The sequence below is a fragment of the Mesoplodon mirus genome (genome assembly GCF_964341445.2).
Source record: "Mesoplodon mirus genome assembly, chromosome: 8".
NCBI classification, from domain to species: Eukaryota; Metazoa; Chordata; class Mammalia; order Artiodactyla; family Ziphiidae; genus Mesoplodon; species Mesoplodon mirus.
Window position 1 is genome coordinate 13820046 of NC_138984.1, and position 15423 is coordinate 13835468.

Here is a 15423-nt window from a genome sequence, read left to right on the forward strand (position 1 = left end):
AGCTGATATGCTCCCTGCTCTTTTAAAAGGATGTGCCTACTTAGGGGAAAGCTGGAGGGTCACCTCAGTTACTAGAGCTCCCTGTGTGAAGCTGGGACCCTAATGCTTTCAGTTCATAGGCAGACAGCATGACAAGGACAGAGTCACACTGTCACTCCAGTGGAATGATGCATTTCAAGGCCCCCTTTAGAGATTCTGATTCAGTGAACCCCCTGTGGGACCCAGGAACCTGCATTTTAATTAGCAAGCTCCATGGACACAATACAATTTGGGCAACACTATCCTAATGATTTAAAAGCCTTTGACTAAGTTGACTGGGCTCAATTTTTTTTGTGTCTAAACATATAACAGGCAGAGATGGCAAGATAAAGGCTGAACAAGCAAACATAATAAACGAATAAAATATGAACCGGGACATTGCTGTTTGGAAAAATTAACCAGCTCAGCAAATGTTTGCTGGATATTCACCCTTCATCTTTGAAGCAGACTGTGGCAGTCTCCCTTTCTCAAGGGGATAAGAAGTGGGTAATTTGAAATCAGTGTTCTGAGATAGGTAGTTTTTAGGGGGGAAATGGAGACTTACTAAAACAAGCAGAGTTGTAGCCTGTGACTTTGAATTTGCAAAAGGTCATTTCAGCTTAGTTTTTGGACAAAGAAGAATTGTAGTCATAATTATAATAGATCTTAATGATCTTCTTAGAGTGAGTGTGTGGGCTGGAACAAAGAATGGCGAATAATTTTCTATGCGTAACATTTCCAAAATGCCTAACTATGTAGGAGAAATGTTTATGTGTTTGTAAAATGCACTGGCTTTCTCAGAATCAGAGAAATCACAGATTTACAAGGATATTTAAGGGTCCTCTAGTCCAACCCTAATCCTCATCTACTTACCACCAGATACAAGAAACCTAGCAAATAAATTCAGAAGGAATTTGATTAAAACAGAGCTCTGTGATCATCAGAGCTAAGATACCTCTCCAAAACTATACTTGAATAAATCAAGAAAAACAAGTTGTTATTATCAACTATTATGAATGTGATTTATAGATTGAGTCAAACTTGCTGAGAAAACTGATTTTTTAAAAACAAGTATTTGTTAATTACTTACCCTCTGTTAGGTGCTTTATAGGAATCGATCCTAATGAAGGTGGTATTATTTAGACAGATAAAGAAATAGATATTAAATCACTTAATTGAGACCTCACAGTTAATACCAAAATTCAAAACCAGGTTTGTTTGACTCCAAGACAGAAACAGAAACACCATAGAAAACCTCTGGAATGGTGGTCCAGATGTGATTTTTTTTTAAAGGCTTCAAAGTCTGCAAATATCAAACAACTCATAAATTAGTTGAATAGACTTTTTGAGTCAGACAAATCCAGTTTGAAATTCTACTTCTATCACATATGGGATCTTGGGCAAAAATCTGAGCCTCTCCTTGCCTCTGTGATCTATAAAATGGGAATATAAAATCTCATGGAGTGCTTATTAAGATTATATGTAAAGCACCTAGTAGAACAGTATCTGACAGGCACTTGCCACTGCCAAAACAAAAAAGAGGTAGTTCTTTACTAGGCTGTACTATTATAAGAAATAACCACCTTCATTTTTGGTCAGTGGAATTCAGGATTAACATATCTCAGATTTGGTTAAGCCTGTGGCATCTCGTGAACAGTGTGTGTAATATGCGTGATGTTTATCGTGGTTACACATGGGTACTATCCATAGCAAGACAGGGCAATAAGACAATGCACATTTGTCCCATCAAAACCTCCAGATTAGGAAGTGTAGCAATAGATATTATGAGAGAGAAATTTCTAATCCAGTCTAATATACTGTGTTCAGTTGCTAAATCAGAGATCCTAATAAACAAAGTGATTTGACAAAAATCATGTTGGAATTCAGTACTAGTTCCAGACCAAGAATAAAGCCCTGTAGCTCCTGGTTCAGTGTGGTACCCTCTGTTCACATTTTTTTTGGTAAAGAATATACATTGGTTTGGGAGTTTTTATCAAGAATCTTTAAATTACTTTGAGTACTCTATCCTAAGAAAATAATCCAAAATGGTCAAACTTGGGGGAAAATGGGAGGACCAAATTCATGAAGAAACACTCTGAAGCATTTTTTTCTACAATGGCACAAAATCTGAAGTAGCCATAGTAACTGCTCACTCTGTCATCTCCTATAAGTCTTTGCTCAAATGTCACCTTCTTTGTAAGACTTACTCTAACCATTCTATTTAAATTGTCCCTCCTTCCCCAGCTCTATCCATCCCCCTTCTTCTGCTTTATTTTTCACATGACACTTAGCATTTCCTGATACATTACACAATTTACTTATTTTTGTGTTTGTTGACCAGCTCTTCACAGGGGCACACTTTTCAAGAGGGCATGAATTTTTGTCCCTTGTTCACTGATGTATTTGCATCCCCTGGAAAAACACCGGGCACACAATATGGGTTCAATAATGTTTATTGACCAAATTAATGAATGGATGGTTTCCAAAACTAAGAGATCAGGTTGGTAAATTAGGGTATGAGACTTTATTCTACTTATTTAAAGTGGTCATAAAATTTAGAAAGCAAAAGTTAAAAAATCTTTAGAATATGCCTTTAAGTGAATAAAAACAATATTCCAATTCAAATATATACTTAGAGGAGAACTAGGTAAACCTATGCACCAGAAAAAAAAAAAAATTGAAAGGGAATGCAAAAAAGGGATGGGTTTTATGCTTTTTGTTTTCCATTTTGTATTATTTGAGAACTACAGGAAAGTGTAGAGAAAGGAAAGTAAGTGAGAGAGGGTGGGAAAGAGCCGTGATCATGAATGTTTTGCCCTCTTGGGTTGGGATGCTGTGGATCTTTGTGCTCCTTGCCTGAATTCCTGGCATCTTTATCGAAAATGAAGATGGAACTTTTTAGCCAGGGAGCATATCAAGGTCCAGTTTTCCTTTTATTTCCAGAAACATGTGGTTTGCACAGTTGGCTCAGGAATTGGCAAGTTAAGAAATTTAATTTTAGCTAAACATTAAGTTTTGTTCATATTCCTCTTCTCCATCCAAAGTCGGTACACATCCCCTGAATCCTCTTTGACTGTTATCCACATCCATTTGTCTTGTTGCTGTTCTGTTTTTAATCTCTTCTTTTCTCCTGTCCCCCTGCCGCCATCCCCCCACTCCTAACTTTGTCCTAGTCTCATGCATTGTTTGCCTTCAGTCCCCATTTGCGTTGGGGTGTTTCCCTGAACAGATAAAGCTATGGTGCTGAGGAAGTTCAAGGCTAGAGAAATCCAGTGTGGCTAAGGACCCCTAACCCTTCTCCCTGCCTTTCCTGTGCGTCTTGAGCCAGGTGCCCACACCCTATGTTCTCCACCCACCTTTCTACACCCCCCTGTGAGCCACTCCCTCCCACTTTCTGTTTCTGCAAAGACAGTGCCCGTGCTTTCTTTGCCCTAACCTTTCCACACCTTGAGTAATGACTCTCATGAAGAGCTCTCATTTGCAGTCCCCTTCTTGGTTACAAAGACAATTAGAGGTCTTATCTCTCACATTGCAGTAAGTTTATTACTCCTCATTTTTTCCCACTAATGCTAGAGGACAGAGTCTCCTTATAATCCTGGTGTTGCTGTTTAATCCCCAGATTTATGTAATTTTAGAATCTAAAAGAATCTTAAAAACCAGCTAGTGAAATCTCTATTACCTCTGTGGTCAGTACTGTGCCAGGCACAGGGTCGGTGTTTGGGAAATATTTGCCATAAGTAAATACTGTAAGCTCAGCCATCATGAACCACTCTGAGATAATTCTTTTGTGCTATTAACATTGTTTTTTAAAAGTTTTTTGGTCATCTTTTATTCACATATATTTATAAAGTTGACGAATAATCAGGGAGAAGGTTGGGCTCAGAAGGCAATGAGGTAAAACTGAAAAACTCATTTCAAGCTGACAGCAGCGTTGATATAAAGAGGAAAAGGATAGGTTACTGATGCAAGAATAAGAAAAAATGGGCTAAAACTATGACGAAAGGGTGGCATATAAATAATAACATATTTCACTGCTAAGAACTGTTAAATAAAGGAAGGGTTTCCAAGGAAAGCTAAAAAATGATGATACTTGAGGTTAGTGACATATCCGGTTATGAGTCAGAGGATGATTAAATTAGGCTTTCCTTAATGGAGAAAAATAGAATAAATATGTTAAACAGTTCCTTCTCTAAGAGTCTGGAAAGTTTAGATTTTCCTTTCACTGGAAAATGAAATGATTATAATGCTCAAGCCCCTTATCTACCTTAAAATTGCTAACATAGCTACCTTAACATTAACCCGGAGATTATGAGCACTGAATTCACTGTGCTTCTTTATCAAGACAGCTGCTTTTTGAATGATAATTTTTAATTGCCATTGTTTTCCTTTCAGGCTTGTAAATTTTACAGTTCCCAGTGGTATGTGGTAAACTACAAATATGAACAGTATTCTGGAGACATTCGACAGTTACCTCGGTAAGAACCTATTATGATTACTTCTTGGGTTTTTCCATATATAAGCTATGTTCCCTAAATTCTGCCACTGTTCATGAATACATGTACGTTAATCTAGTATCAAGGTATGTTTTACAAAATTTTAAAGTAAAAGTCACGATGGAACATTTTCTTCAACAGTGTATTGCTTGTAACTTCACAGAATTGGGGTGAGAGATACATATACTCATTTAGGTTTTGAACAAAGTTTTAAAGTACCATGTCATTCTTTTGTGAGCTGTCTTTTCAATAGCAGATACAAAAGAATTTAAAAAGTAAAATTGGGACCAGAAATTTTTTCTGACAATATTCTGTATATGGCATTCAGATTTGCCATTGGTTTCATGTCTTTTCACTCTGGGATATCAAAGGGCACGAAAATAAATAACCTCCACAGGAATGATAAATGTCTAAGAACAGCAAAAAGGAAAAACAAACACCTAATATTTTCCGGATTATGGGGAAATAAAGTCTTTAGGAAAAGGTGATATTGTTCTGCAACTGCCCAAATGTCACCTCTATAAAGAATTTGCTCACCTGACCAACTACCTGACCTAGAGTAGTCATTTATTCTGTGTCTGTGTCTCCCACTAAAGTTAAACCCCACAAAGGGCAGGGACTCTTCCTCGCAGAATCCCCTGCAGGCCTAGGAGAATGCCTGGCACATAGTAGGTGTGCAATAATTACTTATTGGATAAGTAAACTGAGAGAGTAACAAATTTTAAAACATAATAATCCTGGATGGGCTTGGAGTTGCTTAAATTCAAAGAACTGCAAAGAACTGGAGTCTCCCAACACACTGGTTCATCAAACTAAAATGATGCACATCATCCAGAAAAAACTCTTAAGACAGTCAAAAGTTAATTTTTTATTAACACTTCCCTCAAGTGAAACTTTGAGGTCATACACATTGCATCTAACGTTTTAATGGGCACATGGTTTAGACTTGGGCACCACTTTCTAAGATTTCCCGTGCCCCCAGAAACATCTTTTCCAGACTGGGATACTTGGAAGTGCTGCTATCAACTCCTGGATGCAGAATTTGAAGTGGAGGCGGTGTTATGGAGTAGCTCTGGGAAGGTGACATTTGGACTCAGATCTGAAGGAAGCGTAGCTAACAGCACTGCAATCTCCAGAAAAGGGTTCCCAGAGGAAACAGCAGGGGCAAAGGCCATGAGGTGGGAACCAGAGTGGTCATTCGAGCAGAATGACAATCAGTGGGGCCGGACCTAAGGGTTGGTGAAACCATGCAACTAGGCAGGGGACCTCATGGGTCCTGAAAAGGGGCTGGATTTTATTCTCATTGCAACCAAAGACTAGAAATTTGTAACCTGGAGTGTGACATGATCTGGTTTACCTCTTTAAGAAATTACCTGCTCTACTCTATGGAGAATGGGATTGTAGCAGTGAGTATTAAAAAAAAGAAGAAAAAACAAAGAGAAGCAGGCCATTTCTTTTGGAGTAGCGTTACTGTGAAGAGCAAAGCAATGTTCCTCTAAAACAGCAAGTCTTTATTCAAAACAGTGACGGTTAACTTTCACCAAATCTCTGAACGTTCCTTTAGATTCTGGTCACTCCTAAAAGATAACTTCCATAAACTTCATGTTAGGAAGGTCTCATCACAACCTAGGCCTTCATGAATAATTATTACATTCAGAATGTCTGGGCCTTAGTCACACACTTTTTGTAGCTGCAATTGAAAAGCAAAGCATTTTTTAACATCGAGACTTCTTCTTTCTAAAAACAGTTCTGAGAAGTGGTTACAACTTGTAAGCCATGTCCAAGCACTTGGAAGACTGCATATAAAGGGAGAGAGTGTAGAAAGGGGTGTTCAGCTGCCATTTGGTATAAATGCCTTCCTGCTGTCCTTAGGTCTATTGAAATCTTTAATGGCTTTATCCCCATACACTGTTCATCTTTTCTTGTATTCGTGATGCCATAAAGAAAAATAAATTAATTAAAAAATTCACATGCACTATATTCTTCCTCTATGAAAACAATAGAGAAGACACCTCCAGTCAGAACAGGGTCTGGATATCATTGTTGAATTGGAATTCTTGTAGAGCACGAGAAGAATTCTCATGAGAAGAAATGCAAAAGTAACCAAAATATTGCTGAAAATTTCCCTGACTTTAACTAAAGGATGTGGAAGTTGATACCAAGAAAGGGAAGCATAAGACTGCCACTAAGTAAGAAACTGTAATGAACTCTATATGATATGTTCAAAATGAAAATCAGAAGTTCTAGAATAATCCTCATGTATCCCCTGAATGAATGAAGACTGTAACATTGAATAGTAAAACTATTTTTTAAATGATTTTACAAAGCTAAGCACTTCCCACTAAAGACTACACATATTTAGGTCAGTAGTGGGAACATAATTTACTTGGGCCTTCTGAGACTATTAGAAGTAAATCATTTTCATACCTCCTGGATTAGAAGAATTCTCCTATGTCTGCTACCAATTTAAACTCATCATTTCTTTTTATGGATTGCTGATGCTTTAAAATAAAAACTTGGGGACTTCCGGGTAAGATGGCAGAAGAGTAAGACGCGGAGATCACCTTCCTCCCCACGGATACACCAGAAATACAGCTACACGTGGAACAACTCCTACAGAACACCTACTGAACGCTGGCAGAAGACCCCAGACCTCCCAAAAGGCAAGAAACTCCCCACATACCTGGGTAGGGCAAAGCGGAGAGATCCGCACACAGAGGATCGGTGCCGAGCGGCACTCACCAGCCCGAAAGGCTTGTCTGCTCGCCCGCCGGGGCGCGCAGCGCTGGAAGCTGAGGCTCGGGCTTCGGTCAGAGCGCAGGGAGAGGACTGGGGCTGGCGGCGAGAACTCAGCCTGAAGGGGGCTAATGTGCCACAGCTAGCCGGGAGGGAGTCCGGGAAAACTCTGGAGCTGCCGAAGAGGCAAGAGACTTTTTCTCCCCTCTTGGTTTCCTAGTGCGCTAGGAGAGGGGATTAAGAGCGCTGCTTAAAGGGGCTCCACGGACGGGCGCGAGTCGCGACTGAAAGCGCGGAGCCCAGTGACAGGCGTGGGACGCTGGGGCTGCTGCTGCCGCCGCCAAGAAGCCTGTGTGCGAGCGCAGGTCACTGCCCACACCGCCCTTCCGGGAGCCTGTGCAGCCCGCCACTGCCGGGGTCCCGGGATCCAGGGGCGGCTTCCCTGGGAGAACGCACGGCGCGCCTCGGGCTGGTGCAACGTCACGCCGACCTCTGCCACTGCAGGCTTGACCCGCACTCCGTGCCCCTCCCTCCCGCCCGGCCTGAGTGAGCCAGAGTCCCCGAAGAGGCTGCTCCTTTAACCCTGTCCTATCTGAGCGAAGAACAGACGCCCTCCGGCGACCTACACGCAGAGGCGGGGCCAAATCCAAAGCTGAGACCCAGGAGCTGTGAGAACAAAGAAGAGAAAGGGAAACCTCTCCCAGCAGCCTCAGAAGCAGCGGATTAAAGCTCCACAATCAACTTGATGTACCCTGCATCTGCGGAATACATGAATAGACAACACATCATCCCAAATTGAGGAGCCCGGAGTCAGTGCTGTGCCTCTGAGGTGGGAGAGCCAACTTCAGGACACTGGTCCACAAGAGACCTCCCAGCTCCACATAATATCAAACGGCAAAAATCTTCCAGAGATCTCCATCTCAATACCAGCACCCAGCTTCACTCAACGACCAGCAGGCTACAGTGCTGGACACCCTGAGCCAAACAACTAGCAAGACAGGAACACAACGCCACCCATTAGCAGAGAGGTGGCCTAAAATCATAAAAAGTCCACAGACACCCCAAAACACACCACCAGACGTGGACCTGCCCACCAGAAAGACAAGATCCAGCCTCATCCACCAGAACACAGGCACTAGTCCCCTCCACCAGGAAGCCTACACAACCCACTAAACCAACCTTAGCCACTGGGGACAGACACCAAAAACAACAGGAACTACGAACCTGCAGCCTGCAAAAAGGAGACCCCAAACACAGTAACATAAGCAAAATGAGAAGACAGAAAAACACACAGCAGGAGAAGGAGCAAGATAAAAACCCACCAGACCTAACAAATGAAGAGGTAATAGGCAGTCTACCTGAAAAAGAATTCAGAATAATGATGGTAAAGATGATCCAAGATTCTATTTCCCAGATCCAAAATCTTGGAAATAGAATAGACAAAATGCAAGAAACAGTTAACAAGGACCTAGAAGAACTAAAGATGAATCAAACATCGATTAAAAACACAATACATGAAATAAAAAATACTCTAGATGGGATCAATAGCAGAATAACTGAGGCAGAAGAACGGATAAGTGAGGTGGAAGATAAAATAGTGGAAATAACTGCTGCAGAGCAAAAGAAAGAAAAAAGAATGAAAAGAACAGAGGACAGTCTCAGAGACCTCTGGGACAACATTAAACGCACCAACATTCGAATTATAGGGGTTCCAGAAGAAGAAGAGAAAAAGAAAGGGACTGAGAAAATATTTGAAGAGATTATAGTTGAAAACTTCCCTAATATGGGGAAAGAAATAGTTAATCAAGTCCAGGAGGCACAGAGAGTCCCATACAGAATAAATCCAAGGAGAAATACGCCAAGACACATATTAATCAAACTGTCAAAAATTAAACACAAAGAAATCATATTAAAAGCAGCAAGGCAAAAACAACAAATAACACACAAGGGAATCCCCATCAGGATAACAGCTGATCTCTCAGCAGAAACTCTACAAGCCAGAAGGGAGTGGCAGGACATACTTAAAGTGATGAAGGAGAAAAACCTGCAACCAAGATTACTCTACCCAGCAAGGATCTCATTCAGATTTGATGGAGAAATTAAAACGTTTACAGACAAGCAAAAGCTGAGAGAGTTCAGCACCACCAAACCAGCTTTACAACAAATGCTAAAGGAACTTCTCTAGGCAAGAAACACAACAGAAGTAAAAGACCTACAATAATGAACCCAAAACAATTAAGAAAATGGGAATAGGAACATACATATCGATAATTACCTTAAATGTAAATGGACTAAATGCTCCCACCAAAAGACACAGAGTGGCTGAATGGATACAAAAACAAGACCCATCTATATGCTGTCTACAAGAGACCCACTTCAGGCCTAGAGACACATACAGACTGAAAGTAAGGGGATGGAAAAAGATATTCCATGCAAATGGAAACCAAAAGAAAGCTGGAGTAGCAATTCTCATATCAGACAAAATAGACTTTAAAATAAGGACTACTAGAAGAGACAAAGAAGGACACTACATAATGATCAAGGGATCGATCCAAGAAGAAGATATAACAATTGTAAATATTTATGCACCCAACATAGGAGCACCTCAATACATAAGGCAAACACTAACAGCCATAAAAGGAGAAATCGACAGTAACACAATCATAGTAGGGGACTTCAACACCCCACTTTCACCAATGGACAGATCATCTAAAATGAAAATAAATAAGGAAACACAAGCTTTAAATGATACATTAAACAAGGTGGACTTAATTGATATTTATAGGACATTCCATCCAAAAACAACAGAATACACATTTTTCTCAAGTGCTCATGGAACATTCTCCAGGATAGATCATATCTTGGGTCACAAATCAAGCCTTGGTAAATTTAAGAAAATTGAAATTGTATCAAGTATCTTTTCCGACCACAATGCTATGAGACTAGATATCAATTACAGGAAAAGAGCTGTAAAAAATACAAACACATGGAGGCTAAACAATACACTACTTAATAACGAAGTGATCACTGAAGAAATCAAAGAGGAAATTAAAAAATACCTAGAAACAAATGACAATGGAGACACGACGACCCAAAACCTATGGGATGCAGCAAAAGCAGTTCTAAGAGGGAAGTTTATAGCAATACAATCCCACCTTAAGAAACAGGAAACATCTCGAATAAACAACCTAACCTTGCACCTAAAGCAATTAGAGAAAGAAGAACAAAAACATCCCAAAGTTAGCAGAAGGAAAGAAATCATAAAAATCAGATCAGAAATAAATGAAAAAGAAATGAAGGAAACGATAGCAAAGATCAATAAAACTAAAAGCTGGTTCTTTGAGAAGATAAACAAAATTGATAAACCATTAGCCAGACTCATTAAGAAAAAAAGGGAGAAGACTCAAATCAATAGAATTAGAAATGAAAAAGGAGAAGTAACAACTGACACTACAGAAATACAAAAGATCATGAGAGATTACTACAAGCAACTCTATGCCAATAAAATGGACAACCTGGAAGAAATGGACAAATTCTTAGAAATGCACAACCTGCCGAGACTGAACCAGGAAGAAATAGAAAATATGAACAGACCAATCACAAGCACTGAAATTGAAACTGTGATAAAAAATCTTCCAACAAACAAAAGCCCAGGACCAGATGGCTTCACAGGCGAATTCTATCAAGCATTTAGAGAAGAGCTAACACCTATCCTTCTCAAACTCTTCCAAAATATAGCAGAGGGAGGAACACTCCCAAACTCATTCTACGAGGCCACCATCACCTTGATACCAAAACCAGACAAGGATGTCACAAAGAAAGAAAACTACAGGCCAATATCACTGATGAACATAGATGCAAAAATCCTCAACAAAATACTAGCAAACAGAATCCAACAGCACATTAAAAGGATCATACACCATGATCAAGTGGGGTTTATTCCAGGAATGCAAGGATTCTTCAATATACGCAAATCAATCAACGTGATACACCATATTAACAAATTGAAGGAGAAAAACCATATGATCATCTCAATAGATGCAGAGAAAGCTTTCGACAAAATTCAACACCCATTTATGATAAAAACCCTGCAGAAAGTAGGCATAGAGGGAACTTTCCTCAACATAATAAAGGCCATATATGACAAACCCACAGCCAACATTGTCCTCAATGGTGAAAAACTGAAACCATTTCCACTAAGATCAGGAACTAGACAAGGTTGCCCACTTTCACCACTCTTATTCAACCTAGTTTTGGAAGTTTTAGCCACAGCAATCAGAGAAGAAAAGGAAATAAAAGGAATCCAAATTGGAAAAGAAGAAGTAAAGCTGTCACTGTTTGCAGATGACATGATACTATACATAGAGAATCCTAAAGATGCTACCAGAAAACTACTAGAGTTAATCAATGAATTTGGTAAAGTAGCAGGATACAAAATTAATGCACAGAAATCTCTGGCATTCCTATATACTGATGATGAAAAATCTGAAAGTGAAATCAAGGAAACACTCCCATTTACCATTGCAACAAAAAGAATAAAATATCTAGGAATAAACCTACCTAAGGAGACAAAAGACCTGTATGCAGAAAATTATAAGACACTGATGAAAGAAATTAAAGATGATACAAATAGATGGAGAGATGTACCATGTTCTTGGATTGGAAGAATCAACATTGTGAAAATGACTCTACTACCCAAAGCAATCTACAGGTTCAATGCAATCCCTATCAAACTACCACTGGCATTTTTCACAGAACTAGAACAAAAAATTTCACAATTTGTATGGAAACACAAAAGACCCCGAATAGCCAAAGCAATCTTGAGAACGAAAAATGGAGCTGGAGGAATCAGGCTCCCTGACTTCAGACTATACTACAAAGCTACAGTAATCAAGACAGTGTGGTACTGGCACAAAAACAGAAAGATAGATCAATGGAACAGGATAGAAAGCCCAGAGTTAAACCCACGGACATATGGTCACCTTATCTTTGATAAAGGAGGCAGGAATGTACAGTGGAGAAAGGACAGTCTCTTCAATAAGTGGTGCTGGGAAAACTGGATAGGGACATGTAAAAGTATGAGATTAGATCACTCCCTAACACCATACACAAAAATAAGCTCAAAATGGATTAAAGACCTAAATGTAAGGCCAGACACTATCAAACTCTTAGAGGAAAACATAGGCAGAACACTCTATGACATAAATCACAGCAAGAACCTTTTTGACCCACCTCCTAGAGAAATGGAAATAAAGACAAAAATAAACACATGGGACCTAATGAAACTTCAAAGCTTTTGCACAGCAAAGGAAACCATAAACAAGACCAAAAGACAACCCTCAGAATGGGAGAAAATATTTGCAAATGAAGCAACTGACAAAGGATTAATCTCCAAAATTTATAAGCAGCTCATGCAGCTCAATAACAAAAAAACAAACAACCCAATCCAAAAATGGGCAGAAGACCTAAATAGACATTTCTCCACAGAAGATATACAGACTGCCAACAAACACATGAAAGGATGCTCAACATCTTTACTCATTAGAGAAATGCAAATCAAAACTACAATGAGATATCATCTCACACCAGTCAGAATGGCCATCATCAAAAAATCTAGAAACAATAAATGCTGGAGAGGGTGTGGAAAAAAGGGAACACTCTTGCACTGCTGGTGGGAATGTGAATTGGTACAGCCGCTATGGAGAACGGTATGGAGGTTCCTTAAAAAACTACAAATAGAACTACCATATGACCCAGCAATCCCACTACTGGGCATATACCCTGAGAAAACCATAATTCAAAAAGAGACATGTACCAAAATGTTCATAGCAGCCCTATTTACAATAGCCCGGAGATGGAAACAACCTAAGTGTCCATCATCGGATGAATGGATAAAGAAGATGTGGCACATATATACAATGGAATATTACTCAGCCATAAAAAGAAATGAAATTGAGCTATTTGTAATGAGGTGGATAGACCTAGAGTCTGTCATACAGAGTGAAGTAAGTCAGAAAGAGAAAGACAAATACTGTATGCTAACACATATATATGGAATTTAAGAAAAAAAAATGTCATGAAGAACATAGGGGTAAGACAGGAATAAAGACACAGACCTACTAGAGAATGGACTTGAGGATATGGGGAGGGGGAAGGGTAAGCTGTGACAAAGTGAAAGAGCAGCATGGACATATATACACTACCAAACGTGAGGTAGATAGCTAGTGGGAAGCAGCCGCATAGCACAGGGAGATCAGCTCAGTGCTTTGTGACCGCCTGGAGGGGTGGGATAGGGAGGGTGGGAGGGAGACGCAAAAGGGAGGGGATATGGAAACATATGTATATGTATAACTGATTAAATTTGTAAAAAAAATAAAAATAAAAATAAAAAAATAAAAAAATAAAAACTTGGAATTATAGGGAAGTGAAAAAAATATGTGTTTATCTCCCTCATTTTTAGTCTTTAAATTTAAAATTGTGCTATTATTCACTCTTAAGAACCTTATTTTTTTAGTGTCGGTTCATAGGAAGATATTGGAGAGAGACTTTATTTCAGGCTAGAATGTAAAATGTAAAGACTTCACACATTAGAAATAAAAATTGGCACTGAAATTGGTGTTCCTAGGAAACAAGAATGTCATAAAAAAGTATGATGTCTAAGGAGCCAAGAATATACAATGGGGAAAGGATAGTCTCTTCAATAAACATTGGGAAAGCTGACAGCCACAAGTAAAAGGATGAAACTAGACTACTATCTTACACCATACATGAAATCAACTAAAAATGGATTTACTACTTGAGTATAAGACCAGAAGCCATAAAACTCCTCGGAAAAAAACACAGGCAATAAGCTCCTTGACATTGGTTTTGGCAATGAATTTTTTGGATCTGACTCCAAAAGCAAAGGCAACAAAAGCAAAAATAAACAAATGAGACTACATCAAATTAAAAAGTTTCTGCACAACAAAGGAAATCATCAAAAAAAATGAAAAGCAACCTACTGAATGGGAGAAATATTTGCATATCATATACCTGATAAGGGGTTAATACATAAAATATACAAAGAACTCATACAACTCAGTGGCAAAAAAAAAAAAAAATAGCCAACAACGATCTTATTAAAAAATAGGCAGAGGATCTGAATAGACATTTTCCCAGAGAAGACATACTGATGGGCAACTTGTACATGAAAAGATGCTCAATATCACTAATCACCAGGGAAATGCAAATCAAAACCACAATGAATTATCTCCTCACACCGGTTAGAATGGCTATTATCAAAACAACCAGAGATAACAAGTGTTGGTAAGGACGTGGAGAAAAGGGAACCTTGTGCACTCTTGGTGGGAATGTAAACTGGTGTAGCCACTATGAAAAACAGTATGGAGATTCCTCAAAAAATTAAAAATGGAACTACCGTATGATTCAGCAATTCCACTTCTGGGTATTTATTTGAAGAAAACAAAAACACTAATTCAAAAAGATATATACCCCCCCATGTTCATTACAGCATTATTTACACTAGCCAAGATACAGAAACAACTTCAGTGTCCACTGATGGATGAAAATGTGACATATATACACAATGGAATACTATTCGGTGATAAAAAAGAATGAAATCTTGCCACTTTTGACAACATTCGTGGACCTGAAGGGCACTATGCTGAGTGAAATAAGTCAGAGAAAGACAAAAGCCATATGATCTCACTCATATATGGAATTTAAAAACAAAAAACAAAACCAGAAAAAAAAATAGCAAGCTCACAGATACAGAGAACAGACTGATAGTTGTCAGAGGTGAGGTGAAGGGGATCCAAAAGGTACAAACTTCCAGTTATAAAATAAATAAGTCATGGGAATGGAACGCACAGCTTGGTGACTAGAGTTAACAATACTGTATCGCATATTTGAAAGTTGCCAAGAGAGTAGATCTTAAAAGTCCTCATCACACACACACAAAAATTCTTAGTAGCTATGCATGGTAACGATGTTAACTAGATTTACTGTGGTGATTATTTCACAGTATATACAAATACAGAATTGTTATTTTGTACACCTAAAACTAGCATAATGTCATCTGTCAATTATACCTCAATTTAAAAAATGTGAAACAAACAAAAAAATATGATGCCACAGATTTCATTAATCCGCAGGCTAAAATACAGAGATAAATGAC

The 15423-nt window shown here is 38.9% G+C and overlaps 1 protein-coding gene across 6 annotated transcripts in view; it reads left to right on the forward strand.

Annotated features, from left to right (window-relative positions):
* DOCK10 (dedicator of cytokinesis 10) overlaps window positions 1-15423 on the forward strand; it is a 292002-nt gene that overhangs the window by 158358 nt on the left and 118221 nt on the right. For all 6 annotated transcript variants that reach the window (XM_082631248.1, XM_082631252.1, XM_082631249.1 and 3 more), the window contains one exon: window positions 4411-4493. In XM_082631248.1, the coding sequence (XP_082487374.1) occupies window positions 4411-4493 (83 nt within the window). The remainder of the gene's footprint in view (window positions 1-4410; window positions 4494-15423) is intronic.